The sequence below is a fragment of the Labrus bergylta genome, chromosome 5, assembly GCF_963930695.1.
Source record: "Labrus bergylta chromosome 5, fLabBer1.1, whole genome shotgun sequence".
NCBI classification, from domain to species: Eukaryota; Metazoa; Chordata; class Actinopteri; order Labriformes; family Labridae; genus Labrus; species Labrus bergylta.
In genome coordinates this window covers 34,088,363-34,108,362 of record NC_089199.1, presented here as the reverse complement: position 1 = coordinate 34,108,362, position 20,000 = coordinate 34,088,363, and the positions used below count along the sequence as shown (strand labels likewise).

The window sequence follows — 20,000 nt, the reverse complement described above, 5'->3', positions numbered from 1 at the left end:
ACCGATCTGTGAGGAGCTCAGTGGGTTTAACTCAAAGGTCAATACATTGGTAGTCATCAGACACACACACACACACACACACACACACACACACACACACACACACACACACACACACACACACACACACACACACACACACACACACACACACACACACACACACACACACACACACACACACACACACACACACACACACACACACACACACACACACACACACACACACACACACACACACACACACACACACACACACACACACACACACACACACACACACACACAGGTCTGTCATCCAGTTTGTCTGACCCCGCCCCTTCCCCTTCATAAAAGGAAATCCTTGGAGCTGTGCGGCGTGGAGCTCCGTCTCTGACGCAAACATAAGCCAAGAGGAAGACGCCGCGCTCGCTGTGAATATAAATGAGGGAACCTGCAGAGCGTGTGTGTGTGTGTGTGTGTGTGTGTGTGAAGGTGTTACTCGTCAGTGGAAACATTGGGAGAAAAGAGCGATCAGCCAGCGGCACCGAGCTGACATCTTTTCAAACAGTCCAATGATTTAAAGACAACGGGCAGCTGAACACGACCAGCTCAGAGTTCTTCTTCTTCTTCTCTATCATAAACGATGCTTCTCTGTTTTTTCCACAGGATGTCACCTGAACGTCAAAGATGAAGAACTGGACTTTAGTTTGTATCCTGATGCAGTACACATGAAATCAGTAAACTCAGTCAAAGACAGAAGTCGCTCCACCTCTCAAATCCTCACAAACTGACCCAGTTATTACTACTCACTCTACAATTCTTCCAGCAGACGTTATATCCACATCCATGATTGAAATGTTGACCTTTGACCTGTGTAAGCTCACCACCGCTGAATAGAAACTGAATTTATACAAAATCTGCAGAAAGAAGACTCCTCATGGATCCTTGTCCTCCGTGATAAAAGGACAATCATGAAAAATAAAACAATCCTTTTCCCCTGATAAATGTTTAACAGTCACAGCCAAAGTTTGAGTTGCATAAAACATAAAGTGTGAAGGTTGTTCTGGGTAAGAAACATGTTTCACGCCAACACGTTAAAGGTGACATCTCCTCCTCCTCTTCTTCAGTTTAAATAAGTCTCAGAGTTCCTCAAAACATGTGTGTGAAGTTTCTTGTTCTAAATCCACTCTGATCCTGTATTTGATCATGTCTATAAACCCCTCTATTTCAGCCCTGCTCAGAACAGGCTGTTTCTGTGTCTGTACCTTTAAATATGTAAATGAGCTGTGTCTGACCACGCCCCCTCTCTGGACGGGCTTGGCTGTACTCGGTGCTTTCTTGCTCCATGTCCTATTGTTTACGGTGAGAAGGCAGACTCAGAGGGCAGAACAAACACCTAGCTGTGGGAGTGTCATCCACCTGGGGGAGGGGCTACTGCCCTTTGTGATGTCATGAAGGGAAAATCTCCAAACGGCCTGTTTGAGCACACATTTTCTGAAAAGTGGAGCAGGCAGAAGACGGAGAGGATGGACATTTCTCATCATTGGGGGGTTTGTAGACGGACTAGAGACACATGTTAGAGTTAGAGGAACATGGGGAAGAGGATTTAAAGAATATGTGGACTTTCAGGACTTTCTGAGATTGATTTATCCACAATGGTGAACAAAAGAAAGTTGTGACGCTCAGTTCTCAATGGATTAAAAACACAAACGAAACAGCAGGAAGGAAAAGTTTGATACAAACACGTCAGCCTCAGAGCCACTGAGCCGTCCTGGTCTGTGATTGGACTGAAGAACACTTTCCATCATGTAGCAGAAACCTTTCATTAGACACAATGTGATTTCCTACTTGAAGCCCAGAGCGAGCAGAGACCCCTCCTCCCTGCAGAGAGCCATTAGTGTCTTTGTGGAAACACACCTCGGGCTGAGCACTCTCTGCACTTTAACTCCAACCATCTATCTGTTTTATATCTACGCTGCTTTTCATCGCTCCACATTCTTCACCCCTGCAGCCTCGCCCTCCTCCGTCACATTAAAGCTCAACATGTACAGAAATATTACAGAAGCTCTGCGAACAGTATGAGAGCTGCGTCCTGAAGCATGGCGGAGCAAAAAGAAAAGTGATTTAAAATACTCCTTCTCTCTCTCCTCCTCCTCCATCCTTCTCTCTCTCCTCCTCCTCCATCCTTCTCTCTCTCCTCCTCCTCCATCCTTCTCTCTCTCCTCCTCCTCCATCCTTCATCCTTCTCTCTCTCCTCCTCCATCCTTCTCTCTCTCCTCCTCCATCCTTCTCTCTCTCCTCCTCCATCCTTCTCTCTCTCCTCCTCCTCCATCCTTCTCTCTCTCCTCCTCCATCCTTCTCTCTCTCCTCCTCCTCCATCCTTCTCTCGCTTCTCCTCCTCCATCCTTCTCTCTCTCTCCTCCTCCTCCATCCTTCTCTCTCTCCTCCTCCTCCATCCTTCTCTCTCTCCTCCTCCTCCATCCTTCTCTCGCTTCTCCTCCTCCATCCTTCTCTCTCTCTCCTCCTCCATCCTTCTCTCTCTCCTCCTCCTCCATCCTTCTCTCTCTCCTCCTCCATCCTTCTCTCATCCTCCTCCTCCACCCTTCTCTCCTTCCTCCTCCTCCTCTCTCTCCTCCTCCTCCTCCTCCATCCTCTCCTCCTCTCCTCCTCCTCTTTCTCCTCCCCCCTCCTCCCCCTCTTCCTCCTAACCCTCCTCCCTCTCCCCCCCTCTTCTTCCTCCACCCCCCCCTCCCCCCTCCTTTTCCTCCACCCTCCTCCCCCCCTCCCTTCCCTCCTCCCCCTCCTCCCTCATCAATAATAAATCCTTTAGCTCTGTGGTGGAGAGTAAGAGATCGGGTTTCCTCTGCAGAGATGAAGAGAAGAGGAAATGTATTTCTCCAGGTTCAGCCTCAAGGGCAGCAGGATCCGGATGTCTGAACCGACGACTTCATCGGCAACAAGCCTCAGATTTAAACTGAACTACGTCAGACCTCTTCTGTTTGTCTGTTTGTCCACATGGTTCCTGGTTCTGTGTTTGTATGACTCATGACACCAGAAGCTTTGATACGATACTAGTAAATCTCAAACTAAATCGAGATCTCTTTTCGATTCCACGGCAACAAAAACTGACCTCCTGCAAAGCGTCTAAAGTGCACAAAAACTTCTGCAATGTTTGAGATGTTGGCAGCGTATTGGTGCAGCTCCTGATGGCTTCACTCCTCTCCTCCCTAAAACATGTGGAACCAGAACACGTCCAGGTATTGAACATGTGGACAGCCTGTTTCCTCTTTGTGATGTTTTTGATATCTGTTGTTTTCGTGTCCGCATGCTGACTTCAAACTGTTCCTATTTTAGCTTCTAAAATATTCACTTCTGTCTGCCTGAGCTTTAACAAACACTCTTTGTGTAGTACTTAAAGATAATGACGGGTTTATCTACAGACGGCTGACTGACTTTAAAGGAGATCTGTGAGGATAAACCTGAAACACTGAGGCTGCTCTGTGACAGCTGACAGCAGGAAGCTGTGCAGATGTTTTCAGGGACACTCAGAGGTACTTACAGCTGTGCTGGCTGCAGCCTGTTTGGACTCTTCAGTGAGAAACGCCAACATCAGCTCCACCTTCTGTTTCTCCTCCTCGCTGATGTAATCCGTATCTGTTGGGAGAAAAACACACACGTGTTAAAACACAATGCAGTCAGCATGCTCTGTTACAGTCCAACGAGAAGCTTCTCTAAGAGCAGCGCTGCAGAAACACATCGTCTTACACACATTGACCTGTTTGAAATCTGCAGGAGAAATCTGCCAGTGCATCATTGATTGTTTAGTGTGCAGTGAATTTCCTGGACTGTCTTCCAAAGCTTCAAAACCTGAACAACCTGAACTAACAGAGTTTGTCATTGCCAATCGAGGGGACTAACCATATCATTTCCTGGGAGCTGCTGAGCTATCGTTGGTGAGGACTGCCTGCTGCTATAGACCCCCCCCCCCACGTTTGTCACTGTCCTTCTTCCTGCATCTCCTCCTATCTCATCTTTCAAGCCGGCTCAGTTTCAGCAGATTGCTGTTCATCACTAGTCTCGTTCTCTTAAAAGGAACTTTTTTCTTTGCTAATGTGTTGAAACAAAGTGCTCATGATGGATTAATGTTGAGCTTTGTAACATAACAATGAGTAAGGTCTTTTACCAGCTCTTTGTAAAACTTCTCAAGGTAACATTTTTTATGAATTGGATCGACTCAGCGAAGCAGCACGACCGTTTTGTGCTCAGAAAAGTGAAACTTCAGACGCTGAGTCAGCATTCAGTCATTTAGAGTTCTGTGTTTGTCGGCGGTCTGACAGATGTGTAGATTGTGGCTGCTGTGTTGGTTGGACCTTGAAGTGGTTTACATGGTCGTGATCACAATGAGCAAAGCTTTCAAACGAGGTTGCGAGTAACACCTACTCAGCTGCTGTGTGCACAATCATGCATGTTAAGAACACGCCATGAGCGCCACGAAACTCGTATACGGGCTGGCGGATCTCAAACAGGTTTTTAAATACAAACTACTAATGGTTCACACTGCCTTTGTGCACTTTATTGTTCTATCTTTTTTTATAAATAACCCCAGAAGACAAACTGCGTCCTGTGAAGACTTGATGTGGAGGACACCTCAATAAGCACCAACTGAACCGGACTGCGCTGTGATCCATATCTGGGAAGTCCAGCCCCACTTTGTGAGCAGCTGTAATCATTAATGTGGAAAATGATACCAAACTGCTGTAAGACAGGGAAGTCTACAAATGACATCTGGGAAACACTCAGAGATCCTGTTACGGCTAAAGCACCAAATATAAACCAGCGAGATAAAAAGTGATGTCAGAAAAGGAGGTCATGCTTCTCCGATGACTCAAAGCAACGCAGAAAATCAGACAATGATTATTTATTCAACGTACAGTCACTGATTCAGATCGGAGACATTTTATTCAGCTGCTTTTAAAGGAGTATAAGAAAAGAACGTCATGGATCCAGCAGCACTCAGCGTTAATACGACCACAGTTTAAGATGCACGCCAACCTCAGAGCGGTAAAAGGATAGGAAATGGAACAACCACGATGAGAGCCCACTTTATGCCCACAGTGGACGAGGAAGAGACTGAGGATGTGGAGGAGTCACTGTCGATAAGATCAGCGTTCAGATTCTCAACTTCTGTCTGAGTTAGAGATGTAACGAGACCTCAAAATGTAATAAAAAAAATCAATACAAATATGGAAGATTTAAATCAATTACACAAAAATATATATCGCAATACTCCTTTTTTCACCAGCATCTGTTTCTGTCTTCTCTTGTTCGATGTCAGTGTGTGAAGAACAGAGGCGTACACATGAACAGAGGAAACTGAAGGTTACGAGGTTGAGAAAATGACTTGGAGTGTAGACGAGAGGCGAGCAGAAAACAGACGAGACAAGAGACACTGATTCATCTGCTGGTCTTGTCATGTCAAATTGAAGACTGTTTAAAGGCGGCGTCAGTAAAAATGTTAATGAACACAACATTCAAACTGGGCCCTTCCTCCTGGGTTCATCGCCCCCTGCAGGACACAGTGTGTATGTTTACTGCTTGTAGCTACACTGCACGCATGCTAGCACAAGCTAATGGCCAGTGTTTGTCACCTTCATGTCCAACAGGAAGTAGACCAACTCCACGTCCACGGGAAAAAGACAACACAAGGTTCACCCTCGTTTTAGAACGAGCTTTATCCACTTGGTGTTTCTCCTCACTCTCATTATATTTTCTCTTCTTTGCTGCTACGTCCACGTCCGTCATATTCACTCCTAAACTCAGCTGCTGCGCTGTCATTGGCTGAGAGGAAACACACCAGCTCCGCCCACAAACGTCCCGAGTCAACCAGAACAAATCAGAACAGTAAAATCCAGTGAGAGGACAGAGTCTCTGCAGACACAGTCACCACCACACATGAATGGAGGCCCAGAAGGGACAATTGAGCAGCTTCACTTTAGGAGAAGTCTGTCTTTTATTTTGAAGGAAGAAGCTGCTGACTCTATATTTAAGAACAGCATTAATTGATTTGCTACAGTTACACATCATTACCTCCTGGTGTTTATGAGATGTATATCTGTGTATCATCTGCATAAGTATGGTAGTCTACTTCATTATCTCGTATGATTTGACACATTAAAAGCATATAGAGCTAGAACAGTAAGGGTCCCAAAATCGACCCCTGTGGAACCCCTCGCCAAAGCCTTTAGCTCTGACACATTTACAGATTAAGTACTAAGTACTTCCTGTCATGAAGAAAGGATCTGTACCAAGGTACAAGGTCAGTCCCACTGACGCCCACCCAGTTCTCTGAACAATTTAACTAAATTGTAGCACAAACCATTTTGCAAACAAGAGCAGCTTCTGTTTCTGGTCTTTTGTTCTCTGCTCGTTAATTTAAGGAGCATGATGGAAAAAACTTTCAACAGGAAGATACAGAGTCTTTGTTTAATCTCAAAGTCCTAAAGTGCCGTTAGAGTCTGAGAGAGTGTCTGAGTTGGTGTTTATTTCAGCGTATGGTAGGCATCTCTCACCGGGAGAGGACAGCCAGGACAGAGCTGCTAGGTGATAAAAACCAGAGCCCTGCTGCATGTTACATCATCAATCACCGATATGCTCCTGTTTCAATTTGCCAACCCACTGGCTTGTTCCTCAGCTTCATGAAGCTCTATAAGAAACAATTATGCAAATGTGGGGTTAGCATGAGTGAATAAAGGAGAGATTAAACCACAGACATTTCCCAGGATGCTAAATATCTGCTAGCTTTAAAGCAGAGACGACTCAGAATGTAAAGAACAAGAAATGAGTAAGGTTATGTCGACAAATGCCACCGCCCGTGGCACCATACGTGTCCAATAGAAGAAGAGGAGAGAAATGCATATCTGATGTAATCTCTGTCCACTTGTAATATTTTATAAAAGGGAGAGCCATGAGGTTTTGATATGTGCACTAGTTGCTCAGACAGTAGATAAACAGAGAGGCAGTCAGTGACTCCCAGAATACAAAGTGGGATCATGTGACACAGATTGTGTTCATGATGTCGCCGTCCAGCGGGGCAAACAGCTGCTCGTCTTCTCTCCGGACTAACTTTAGCGTGATGCAACATTCCTGCAATCACTGCTGCAGATCTGTCCTCGTCCTCTGATGTGTGTTTGACTCTGAATGATTCTGAAGTTATGCCATGTGTTCACAAATGTGATCATGAGCAAAAAGAAAGGAATGCTGAGACAGCTGAAGAAGAACAGGACTGTCATCACTGGATCACTGATGGATAAAAAGGTCTAATGACAAAATAAAAGTCTACATGTTTATTAGTAACTTATGTCAGACTGTTTTAATAAAGTATTTTAAATTAAATATCATCACTTTCTTTATGTTTGCATTTTTATAAGGCTGTCAATCAAGTTAATCAACATTAACAACATCAAAAAAAGTTTTGTTAGTCTTTTATTTTGAATGTTTGTGCTGTCTAAAGCTGAGAGTACATTTCTCATTGTGTGCTTTTATTTTGAAGTACAGTAAGGCACTTCCTGTAGATGGAAGGTTAGGACATGAAGTTAAGCCCAGAAACAGGAAGTGATTATGGATCCCAAACTGACTTCAAACAGCTCAAAGGAACGGTAACAAAGGTCAGTGTGTGATGTCATAATGTCAATGTGTGATGTCATAAGGTCAACGTGTGATGTCATAAGGTCAACGTGTGATGTCATAATGTCAACGTGTGATGTCATAAGGTCAATGAGTGATGTCATAAGGTCAGTGTGTGATGTCATAAGGTCAGTGTGTGATGTCATAAGGTCAGTGTGTGATGTCATAAGGTCAATGTGTGATGTCATAAGGTCAATGTGTGATGTCATAAGGTCAGTGTGTGATGTCAAAATGTCAATGTGTGATGTCATAATGTCAATGTGTGATGTCATAATGTCAATGTGTGATGTCATAATGTCAATGTGTGATGTCATAAGGTCAATGTGTGATGTCATAAGGTCAACGTGTGATGTCATAAGGTGGACATGACTTTGGACTCGTCAGCTGAGCTGTCTGAGAGTTTGTTAAAGGCACAGTTTGTAAACTCCTCCACCAGGGGGCGCTCAATCAAAACAATAACAAAAGATGACATCAAGGCTGGCAGGGAATCATGGGAGTGAGTCTCTCTGCTACCCCCACCAGCCCCACCCACCAAACCAACGCCGAGTTGACCGTAGTCATGACGACCGGCTGAACCGATGAAAGTGTGAATCTGTTTGTCATTTAGTTTGTCTTTTTACAGTCTACAGTCGTGTTTCTCTTCGGACACTTCTTAAAGCTCTCAGTCCGGGGGCCGACTCACGGCCGTGATGAACCGAGAAGAGGGTAAACTGGTAAGGACGTATTTACCATCACTCTCCTCTAATGTCTTCATCACTCATGAACCTCGTTTGCTAATTAACTGAGTGCTGAAAATAGCAGCAAGTCAGAAACATTCTTCTTCCCCGCTGCTTTCATTAAACTTTCTCTCCCCCTCGTTCTCTTCCTCTCTTTAACATTCACCCTCTCACTTGATGGCTTTCGATTGGTCTTTCCATTTTCTCCCTCCCCCCGCCCCCTCCTGCAATCAGACGGATCCTGTTTCAGTGCAGGAGTGCTCGCTGCTCGCTCTGGGCGGGGATATTGGCTTGCTGGACAGCTGCCATGTTGGTGTGCAGAGAAAGATTACAATCACTACACGGGACATTTGGAGGGAAATGGAAGGAGGGACGCTAAAACAGAGAGAGAGAGAGAGAGAGAGAGAGAGAGAGACGAGGTCTAGATGTATAAAACGAGGTTTAAAGGAGGTTAGGGTTAGTACTGTATCTGGATTTATAGAAACATTCTTACAGGAGTGTCAGAAACTGAGAGTTCAGACCGCTTTAAACAACCTTCAGACCAAAAGAAATGTGATGGAATAAAACCCTTAGGAGGAGTTTGTCCAAGTGTGACACCTGGAAGCCGTCAGAAATATATCTTAACTTCAAGCTTAAATGGAAATAGTGAACTTCATGTTTGGTTTAGAGTTTGTTTGATGAGGACTTCTTTATTTGTCTTGACTTGAAACTTGCGCTTCCCAAATGTGGTCAATGTAGGTTAAACACTGCGTGCTGAATCAATCAATCTTTACCTGTGTAGCGCTGATTTGTACCACATTTTATCTGGAGGCATGAGCAACGTACTCTTTGTTATAAGATTTATAAAGACCCAACGTGAATCCATCATGAGCGCTAAGAAACATTTAAGCAAAGTTAGAGACTCGTGATCAACAGCAACAACATTTATTTGAGTCAAACATTTCAAATATAAAGGACCATGATGTCTGAGTAATGGGAAAAGTCTCGTTTGTTTCTGAGCCTCAGAAATGAGAGATCCATGAGCCAAAACGATGAGCTCAGCCTCGAACCCTTGGCGCTAGAGTCTTTAGAGATCTTCTAAAATGTAAAGCTTTGGGAATAAAAACTTTAACGCTCTCCTTTAACCTCCACCGTCTGGTGACCAAGTAAAGAATTCAAGAGATAAATGTTAACTTTCTTCTTCAATCACACATCAACACAATCTGCCGCTGAGGGATGAGAAGTCTTCTGCTTTGTGTTTAAACACACAGGACGTACGTGCGGCCACCAGGGGGCTCTCAATCAAATCAGAACTAAAGATGGCGTTTGAATAAGCAGTGATCCGGGTTGACAGCTGCAGATGAAATCATGTCAGATTCTCCTGATCTATCCTCATTGAAAAAAAGTGATGACCTAAACATTCACTTCAGGTTCTCGCCCAACAATGATCCACATGTTGACCCTTCCCGTCTCTGAGCAACAAAGGTTAAATACTTGATAGATATTTGAAGATATTAACTGCTCTGCTGCTCCTTCAGGGCTGAGATCCTCAGTTTATCATCACTATTAATGAATGGAAACATCCTCTCAGTGAAAGTGTGTCTGAGGGTGAGTTAAAGCCCTCAGAGCCCAGGACAGACCAGGAATCTTCAATCCTCTCTGGATTATCAGGAAGCTGCTGCTCCTCTGCTCCTCTCACACAGGTCAGATCTTCAGACAGAGTGAGTCTAGTACCAGCTGTGTTTGGGTCCAGAATGACCGGACTGTAGGAGACCATGTCCTTCATCTTGTTCCAGATGTTGAAGCTCAGGTTACCCAGGTGTTTGGCCTGGTCTATCAGCGCTCCTGAGGGCAGCTGTGGATCCTCCAGCAGGGGGCGCTGCTGGACTCTTTCCACTGCAGCCTTGTAGTTTTGGTTTCACATCCAGACTTCTTTAAATGTGACTCAGTGAGAGAATCACTGCAGTCAGCTGTGGAGAGCCAGTGTTTCCCACACATAGACGATACTCGGGCAGGCCGCCCGAGTAGATTTCCGACCGGTTTTTATTTATTTTTTCTTTCATTCAAAACATTTCTGCGTGTGCAAGAGAACGAGTGAGTGCAGGCGCGCTCATGGCTCCATCTCGACTCCTGCAGAGAGACGGGAACCAACAGAGCGGTGTGTTGTCTTCGTGTTGTCTTCAGCCTCTAAGAGTGAGCGAGTGTTTCTGTTTGTGTACAAAAGTCGTCCGTGTTCCCACGCCACACACGTCCCATTCATTAACACCAGACTCCTACTCACTCTCTCCTGTGGGTCAGAGCGAGGACGAGGTCGACTCAGTTTGTCCAGTGTCTTTGGCTTCATTTGAGTCTGGTGAAGCTCTGCTGTTGTTTTTCTTGAGTTCTGAGCTTAAAGAATAAATATCACGAAGATAAAAGAACGTTCCTTCTGAAGCTTCAAAGTAGAAGATAAAAAAGAAAGTCTGACTGTGAGATTTACACAAAAAATAATATCTTGATATTTTTGAGGATAATTGACGATATTTAGCAACCTTCAAAAATGTGTAAAAGTCTTGAGTTGTTCTCGCTCGCTCTTGTTAGCGAGTGGCGGCTGTGGCTCAGTGGCAGAGTGGTCGTCTCTCAACCAGAAGGTCGGAGGTTTGATCCCCAGCTCCTGCAGCCACATGTCTCATGTTAACCCTAAGTTGCTCCAGCTGCTTCTTCAGCTGTGTGTTGTTTATGATTTTAATAAAAACACTAGAGGGAGAATCTCAGGTCCAAAGTAGTTCAAGCTTCTCGCCATCCGTCGCCCTTCTTGCTGAACGACTCGACCAAAGTTTGCCGAGTGTGTTATCGTGAGCAGTGAATGTGATCTCAAAGGATATTTGTCACACACTCCTCAGTACACGAAGCCTAAACGTTCACCAAACAACACATCAGCTGGACTCTTCTGCCTGAAGACGAGACAGTCTCTGAATACACAACATGTGAAACAGCTTTCCTGATAGGAAGGTTTTGATTTGGGTAAAAATCTGACTGAGGGAGAAAAGTGATGTTTGTCAAAGAGAGAACATGTCTCTCCCTCTTCTCCGTCTCTCTCCCTCTTCAGCTCTCCAAGCTTCAGCATCTCATCCATTAAACATTCAAGGCTGCAGGGACTCAAGCGCTCACACAAACACCAACAAATCCCTGAAAAGAGGGAAGAGAGAAAGGATTCCTGACTCCCACTGTCTTCACAGAAACACACTCATGTCACAAACACGTGTCACTCATGTTCATGTGAGCGCTTTGTTCAGCAGCCGGGAGCCAAATGAAACCAGCAGCAGCAGAGAGTCTGGGTCCTGTTACAGGGGCAGAAAGAAGACCCTTAAGGATCCTGTGGAGGCCTGAACATTTACCCAGAAACACCTGGAGGAAACACAGATCACACTAAACGGGCTCAGAACGCGCTGAAGTCGTCCAGACGTCGTCTCTCGTGTGTTTAAATATATAAAGTGTTGTGAACATTACAGCGTGAGAAAACACTCCATCGTGACCTCGACAGGCGGAGCAGATCCTTTCACATGATGCGAGCCAAGGTGGTCATGGAAACGGCTTTTGTTTCCACGGTAACAGAGGACGATGGCGGTGGTGACCTGGCCATCCCCCACGGTGACAGCTCCAGGACAGCTCGCCTTTTAGCTGCTGTTTCCTGAGGCTGCATGTTTCAAAAGAGCAGCGGTGACAGGAAGACATTATTCACACACACACACACACACAACACACACACACACAGACACACAGACACACAGACACACACACACACACACACACACACACAGACACACAGACACACACACACACACACACACACACACACACACACACACACACACACACACAGACACACAGACACACACACACACACACACACACACACACACACACACACACACACACACACACACACACACACACACACACACACACACACAGACACACAGACACACAGACACACACACACACACACACACACACACACACACACACACACACACACACAGACACACACACACACACACACACACACACACACACACACACACACACACACACACACACACACACCTCAATATTTCCAGCGATTAAACGCAGGTTTCACACCTCAGATGATGATGATGAACGTCTTCATGGTTACCTCCACCTTTCTATCCTGCTGTGTTCTCACATCAGCTCACTCTGACTTTCTGCAGAATAAATACGAGGAGGTTGGAGGAGAAACTGAAGTCTTTGCTTTGATATCGCTACTCGCTAATCCAGGTAACAACAAAATGGACGCCAACAACAGCCGCTGGGTTTTAAGATTGCCAACCCGACTCTCCCCCGAGTGGCGGTCAGGAGGGGCGTGTTTAGCTATCGGCTTGCAGCCTGCTGCAGAGAATAGCAGGAAACAACAGCAGGCCGATGACCCCCCTTCTCTGTAACCATGACAACAGAATTGTTTTCTACATTATACTTTTAGTCTCCAGCCCTGACTCAGATGACATCACTCGAGGACGTGTATCAGACGTAAAACAGGGTTTCACTCACACGCGTGCAGGGAGAAGTGTTTGCGTTCCGCGGAGGCCGTGGCGCCAGCTGCTGACGGGATGGGAGACGCCACGGTCGCCCCGAACGACCCGATGACCGGGCGGGCGGTGGAGGTGACCACGGCTGAAGAGCTGGAGGAGTCTCCGCCCTCTCCCAACAGGTGCTGGATGGAGTGGAGCTGGAAGCAGGGGTCAGAGAGCAGCACGGAGGCAGCTCGAGAAATCCTGGAGGAGAGAAGAGAGACCACAAACTGTGAGAGGAGGAGACGCTCGTATCAATACAGATCAAGTATTACAGCGACATTACACTTTAAAAAAAAATAATAATAACTAGTCGCTATTGTGACTTTATTCTGCCACCAATCAGGGACCAATGAAACCGATGAAGACAGAGGAACAACTTTTTTTAACCTGTTCATTTTCAAAAGTTAGAGAAGATTCTGACATGAATACAACAGAGTCGTCAGCATACGGGCGTATTTCAGGAAAACACTAATGAGTCTTATTGTTATTATTCCGTCTTTAAGATTTATAAAAAGTCTGACCAATCATCAGCGAGTAACCATCGATGATGTTTGTTTCATTGAGATAGTTGAGATAGTTTCATTGTTGGATCTCGTAAAGCAGGAATATCGGAAACTGAGGACGTTTTCACATCAGGTACGATGGTTTCTTACATTGCTCACTTCCTGGTTTCAGCACGGTTGTGTTCCTCCCCTCACTCTGCCTCCCCTCACTCTGCCTCCCCTCACTCTGCCTCCCCTCACTCTGCTTCCCCTCACTCTACCTCCCCTCACTCTGCCTCCCCTCACTCTGCCTCCCCTCACTCTGCCTCCCCTCACTCTGCTTCCCCATCCGTCCAGCGTTCAATCTCTGCTGTTCCTGCACCCCCCCATTCATTGAGATAGTTGAGATAGTTTCATTGTTGGATCTCGTAAAGCAGGAATATCGGAAACTGAGGACGTTTTCACATCAGGTACGATGGTTTCTTACATTGCTCACTTCCTGGTTTCAGCACGGTTGTGTTCACATCTCCTGCAAACTGTACTCAAGTACACATGAATCATGCTACTTCTTCAAGTGGACTCAAGCGCGGTACCAGAGTACGGTACGATTGTGTTCACACTGAAATAATCCGGACTTCAGGGTGTAGTTACCCCCAACTCTCTCCAAAAGCTCATGGACGTTAGCACCGCGTTTTAGGAGATTAGAAAGACGTAATTTTCCCCGAATGGCTGCATAACAACTCGTTTAAAAACATCACATCAGCCCTGTTGCATTCAAACCTTCAGAGACCAGAGATCAACCACACCGGCATAGTGCTGTAATACTCAGAATCTGTCTTTCTGAAGGTCTCGGTCTCGTCTCAGAATCTAAAGCATTTTGTCTCGATCTCAGACTGAGCAGTCTCTGATTTTAAATCAAGACCTGTGAAGACCACCACTGACCGGCTCCTCTCACCTCCTCTGTCCTGACTCGGTCTCGAGCCCTAAATGTCTTGGTCTTGACTCGGTCTGGATCCCTAAATGTCTTGGTCTTGACTCGGTCTGGATCCCTAAATGTCTTGGTCTTGGCTCGGTCTGGATCCCTAAATGTCTTGGTCTTGACTCGGTCTGGATCCCTAAATGTCTTGGTCTTGACTCGGTCTGGATCCCTAAATGTCTTGGTCTTGGCTTGGTCTGGATCCTTAAATGTCTTGGTCTTGGTCTGGATCCCTAAATGTCTTGGTCTTGTCTCGGTCTGGATCCCTAAATGTCTTGGTCTTGGTCTCGATCCCTAAATGTCTTGGTCTTGTCTCGGTCTGGATCCCTAAATGTCTTGGTCTTGACTCGGCCTCGATCCCTAAATGTCTTGGTCTTGACTCTGTCTCGATCCCTAAATGTCTTGGTCTTGTCTCGGTCTGGATCCCTAAATGTCTTGGTCTTGACTTGATCCCTAAATGTCTTGGTCTTGACTTGATCCCTAAATGTCTTGGTCTTGACTTGATCCCTAAATGTCTTGGTCTTGTCTCGGTCTGGATCCCTAAATGTCTTGGTCTTGTCTCGATCCCTAAATGTCTTGGTCTTGTGTTGGTCTGGATCCCTAAATGTCTTGGTCTTGTGTCGGTCTGGATCCCTAAATGTCTTGGTCTTGTCTCGGTCTGGATCCCTAAATGTCTTGGTCTTGACTTGATCCCTAAATGTCTTGGTCTTGTCTCGGTCTGGACCCCTAAATGTCTTGGTCTTGACTTGATCCCTAAATGTCTTGGTCTTGTCTCGATCCCTAAATGTCATGGTCTTGTCTCGGTCTGGATCCCTGAATGTCTTGGTCTTGACTTGATCCCTAAATGTCTTGGTCTTGACTTGATCCCTAAATGTCTTGGTCTTGTCTCGGTCTGGATCCCTAAATGTCTTGGTCTTGACTTGATCCCTAAATGTCTTGGTCTTGTCTCGATCCCTAAATGTCTTGGTCTTGACTTAATCCCTGAATGTCTTGGTCTTGTCCCGGTCTCTCGGAGCACTCTGGTCTCAGGTATGTCTTGGTCTCGGTTAATGTGGTCTTGAGTACAACCCTGCACCGGCCTAAGGTGAATTAAGTGATGTAAACTAAATCAGGTTGAGAGAGGAACCCTGCAGATATAAATGAGACAGGAAGCTTTAATCAAAGTGTCAGAGTGCGTCTCTGTAATCAGTCAGGAAACATCAGCGTCTCCCAGCAGCAGGTAAGAAGGTGAAATCATCATGCTGAGCGTACAGGGGAACAACATATCTGAGCACTTTGTTTCTGAGAACTGAACATCTCGTCTCTCCCTTTAACAGCATCACTCAGCTGCACGCCACACGTCCAGCGTGATGCAGCAGCCCACCTTTCACTTCTGCCTCTCACCTCCCGTCTATCTGTCTCCATCTTTCTCTACTTGTTCTGACATGCAAGAGAATTACCTCCCTCTCTGCCCTCACTCTACCGCCCCTCACTCTGCCTCCCCTCACTCTGCCTCCCCTCACTCTGCCTCCCCTCACTCTACCGCCCCTCACTCTGCCTCCCCTCACTCTGCTTCCCCTCACTCTGCCTCCCCTCACTCTGCCGCCCCTCACTCTGCCTCCCCTCACTCTGCTTCCCCTCACTCTGCCTCCCCTCACTCTGCCGCCCCTCACTCTGCCTCCCCTCACTCTGCCTCCCCTCACTCTGCCTCCCCTCACTCTGCTTCCCCTCACTCTGCCGCCCCTCACTCTGCCTCCCCTCACTCTGCCTCCCCTCACTCTGCCGCCCCTCACTCTGCTTCCCCATCCGTCCAGCGTTCAATCTCTGCTGTTCCTGCACCCCCCCCCCCTGCGGTGACACTCAGTCCAACCTCTCTGCATCAATCTTTTATGGCGGGGCTTTCCACAAGACCCGACTCCCACGCTCCCTCTCCCTCTCTTTTGTCTGATACTGTACTCGGCGCTCTCAGGTTATTTCTGGACTCTCGTCAGCGCCGGCCTGCTGTGGAGCAAAACGTGCTTCAGGAGTGCTGCAGTGGCGTCCAGGTAGAAGCGTAAACTGATGAGTAAAACGCACTACAGTACGTCCTGCTTCCACTTTTCATTCTCCAATTTTTATCTGAAGCTCTGAGTTTCTTTAAGATCAAACATTTCAACTAAAAAAAGAGTTTTAAACTGAAGCAGGTTTATAGATTGAATCAGGCAGCAGTTTATGAAGAAGTGAAAAAAAGAGATCTACTTCACTTCACTACTTAACTGTCCCAGAGAAGGAAGTCAAAGGGATTGAGTAAAACAGGAAGTGCTCAGTCTGAATGTGTTTGTATTTTTCTGCTGGGACAAAAGAGAACTTGAAGAGAAATATTAAAACAGTTTAGTTGTTTTGTTTTCAGTGTCATAAAGAAGAAAACGCAGCTGCAGGAGCGAGCATGTGATGTGACTGAACAAGAAGCTAACAACATCCTCTGATGTCGAGCTCCAAGGCTGCAGCCAAGGAGGAAAAAACAAGAGGTATGTTACACACATACACACCTACACACACACTCTCACCTACACACACACACACACACACTCTCACCTACACACACACGCCGTGAGGCAAAATGTGTCTTCCCACCCACCATCTCCTTCAGCTTCTGCACAGCAACTGAGAAGCTACGATGTGAAACACATGAAGAAGAACGGCTCAAACAAACGTGTTTAAATACGTAACATATAATGTCAGGTTAGAGTTTCATTCACACATTTCAACTTTTAATTTATGTTTGAATTCCATTATTATGCATTTCAAAATTGAAATGGTTAGGCTCTTATTTTGAAGGTTTTTACAGTCTTACAGTGAGTCCAAACAGCACGCGACACGAGCAGACGTCATCGACATAATCGACTTCATAATAGGCTCCACACGGCGCTGACCCTCTCTCTCCTCACTCAGCAGATCTCATTAGCTTTATGTACAAAGTGGAGATAACGGTGCATTAATAATATCCACATCATGATTGACATGTTGACCTTTGACCTGTGTCAACACCGAAGGAAAGCTTTATTCAGCTCACAGCGAGCCGTTTATTGACGACCCTCTGAGTGTTTGATTTCAGTCAACAGCTCGTCAATACAAAACACCACACTTCAGTTTGTCCACCTTCAAAATAAAAGCACCACACTTCAGTTCGTCCACCTTCAAAATAAAAGTACCAGACACCAGTTTGTGCACCTTCAAAATAAAAGCACCACACTTCAGTTTGTCCACCTTCAAAATAAAAGTACCAGACACCAGTTTGTCCACCTGCAAAATAAAAGCACCACACTTCAGTTTGTCCACCTTCAAAATAAAAGTACCAGACACCAGTTTGTCCACCTGCAAAATAAAAGCACCACACTTCAGTTTGTGCACCTTCAAAATAAAAGCACCACACTTCAGTTTGTCCACCTGCAAAATAAAAGCACCACGCTTCAGTTTGTCCACCTTCAAAATAAAAGCGCCACACTTCAGTTTGTCCACCTTCAAAATAAAAGCACCACACTTCAGTTTGTCCACCTTCAAAATAAAAGCACCACACTTTAGTTTGTACACCTTCAAAATAAAAGCACCAGACACCAGTTTGTGCACCTGAAAAATAAAAGCACCAGACACCAGTTTGTGCACCTGAAAAATAAAAGCACCACACTTCAGTTTGTCCACCTTCAAAATAAAAGCACCAGACACCAGTTTGTCCACCTTCAAAATGTCGGGAAGGAGTCGGACCTCAAATCAGCCCGATTATCGTGCAGCGTGAGCCCGACTTTAGAGGTTACCTGTCCACTCCTTATATGGAGACATAGGTCATTTGTGTCATTCTCATGGTGGGGGGTCCAGAGAGACATGGTGACATTTTCCAGTAAAATCTTCTCTGACCTTATCATTACAGCGGCCATGACACCTCACAGAGAGTCCTCTCCTCTTCATCCCGTCCTCACATGTATTCACTGGTTACCTTCACCTCGCCGCCATCTCTCCCCGCTTTCCAATAACGCAACATGAACGTGATTATCAGTCGGATTTTATTGACGCGGAGCCGGAGAAGACGAGGAGGAGATCTTGTGATAAAGACGAGCGGAGTGAGTCACGGCGTACGGGCTGCAAAATGTCACCGCCTGTGTCGCTGTCAAAGGCCCGGGCTTCAAGTCAACACGAGCCCATTGTGTTCGCTGTTTAATTATAAACCAACAAAAGGGCAAAGCGCTTAGACTGACAGGCTAAATCATACACGAGCAACAAGAGAAGGAGAGGGACATGAAGGAAAAATGAAAAACATCGAGCTGGAATAAACTACAAGGAACTGAACGAGAAGACTGTCAGCTGACACTTCCTGTTTAAGGACATGATGGATGAGCGCCGTCAGAGAGGGTCAAACAGACCGACACATCAGAGGAGCTCAGAGTTCAAGACTCAGTGTGACAGACATGAAGGAAACAATGCAGCAGCCAGTATGTCCTCCTTCTAACTTTACATTCTGCTCCTGAATGCTCTGGATTTGTTTGGACCAGAGAAGGTAGGCGCTGTTAAGACACGCCCCCACACTAGGGGTCAGAGTTAGGAGGACGTCTGAAACCTTAAAGTGGTCAGGATGAAATACTTTGATGACATCATCATCTGACCTGCTGCAGCAGCTGTGCTGAAAGGAGGAGTTATCTTTATAAAACCTAAATAAGGAGTCGGCTGGAGGACGCTCATCGAGGAGCTGGAAGTTTGTTTCCTTTCAGGACGCTGATAACGACAGCAGGAGCTCCACATACACACTCAAACACACACACACACACACACACACACACACACACACACAGATACACATCAACTTAGCGTGTTATTGTTCAGGATGATGACACTCTTCGCTCTCAGGACATGTTGAAGGCAAAAATAAGGAAAGTACGCAGCAGATGTTTCTCCTGTAAATATTTATATCTGGAGGGTTCAGCTTCATATCTCATCACCTCAAGAGAGAGAGAGGGCAAACCATGTGTGTGTGTGTGTGTGTGTGTGTGTGTGTGTGTGTGTGTGTAACCTTGAGGGGATTTAAATGGATTATTCCTGACCAGTCTCTTTAAGTTCATCATTAAGGTTACAAAAAGGTTTGAGAATAATTATGAAAATGAATTTGTCCATGGTGTGTGTGGGCTGATTTCCCCGAGAAGACTTGCACGCCGTCCTCAAGAACAACAACATCAATAGAGGACTACAGCGTCTCGTTGAAGTATCTCATAATCCCCACTTTGCAAACATTCAAACACGACGCGTCCAAAGCACTGAAGCAGGTCGACCAGCAGACTCCATTAACAAACAGCAGAGCTCTATTTGAGCGCCCAGAGGAGCGGCTGATCTACCAGCTCCTCATTGGTTGGAGTGGCTGAGGTAGACCAACAACTCTCTGTGAGGTCACATCTGTGTTTTTATGAATGTAGTGTGGCGTGTTTGTACAGCGAGATGTAACAGCCATCCCTCTCTGCAGGGATACTTCCTGTGATGATGTCACACACTCAGAATAACAACCGGAGCCCGTCAGGGACAAAAACAAGAATGAGAGTTTTTTTACTGCAGCTGGCTGAAGAACTCTGCTGGAACACGAGGTCCAGATTTAATCACCAAGATGAAACAT

General features: G+C 45.9%; 1 protein-coding gene across 1 annotated transcript in view; it reads right to left on the bottom strand.

Annotated features, from left to right (window-relative positions):
• Positions 1-20,000, bottom strand: part of LOC109977702 (E3 ubiquitin-protein ligase RNF123) — a 79,526-nt gene that overhangs the window by 15,646 nt on the left and 43,880 nt on the right. The window contains 2 exon segments of the mRNA XM_065955488.1: positions 3,545-3,639; positions 12,912-13,187. Of these exon segments, the coding sequence (XP_065811560.1) occupies positions 3,545-3,639; positions 12,912-13,187 (371 nt within the window).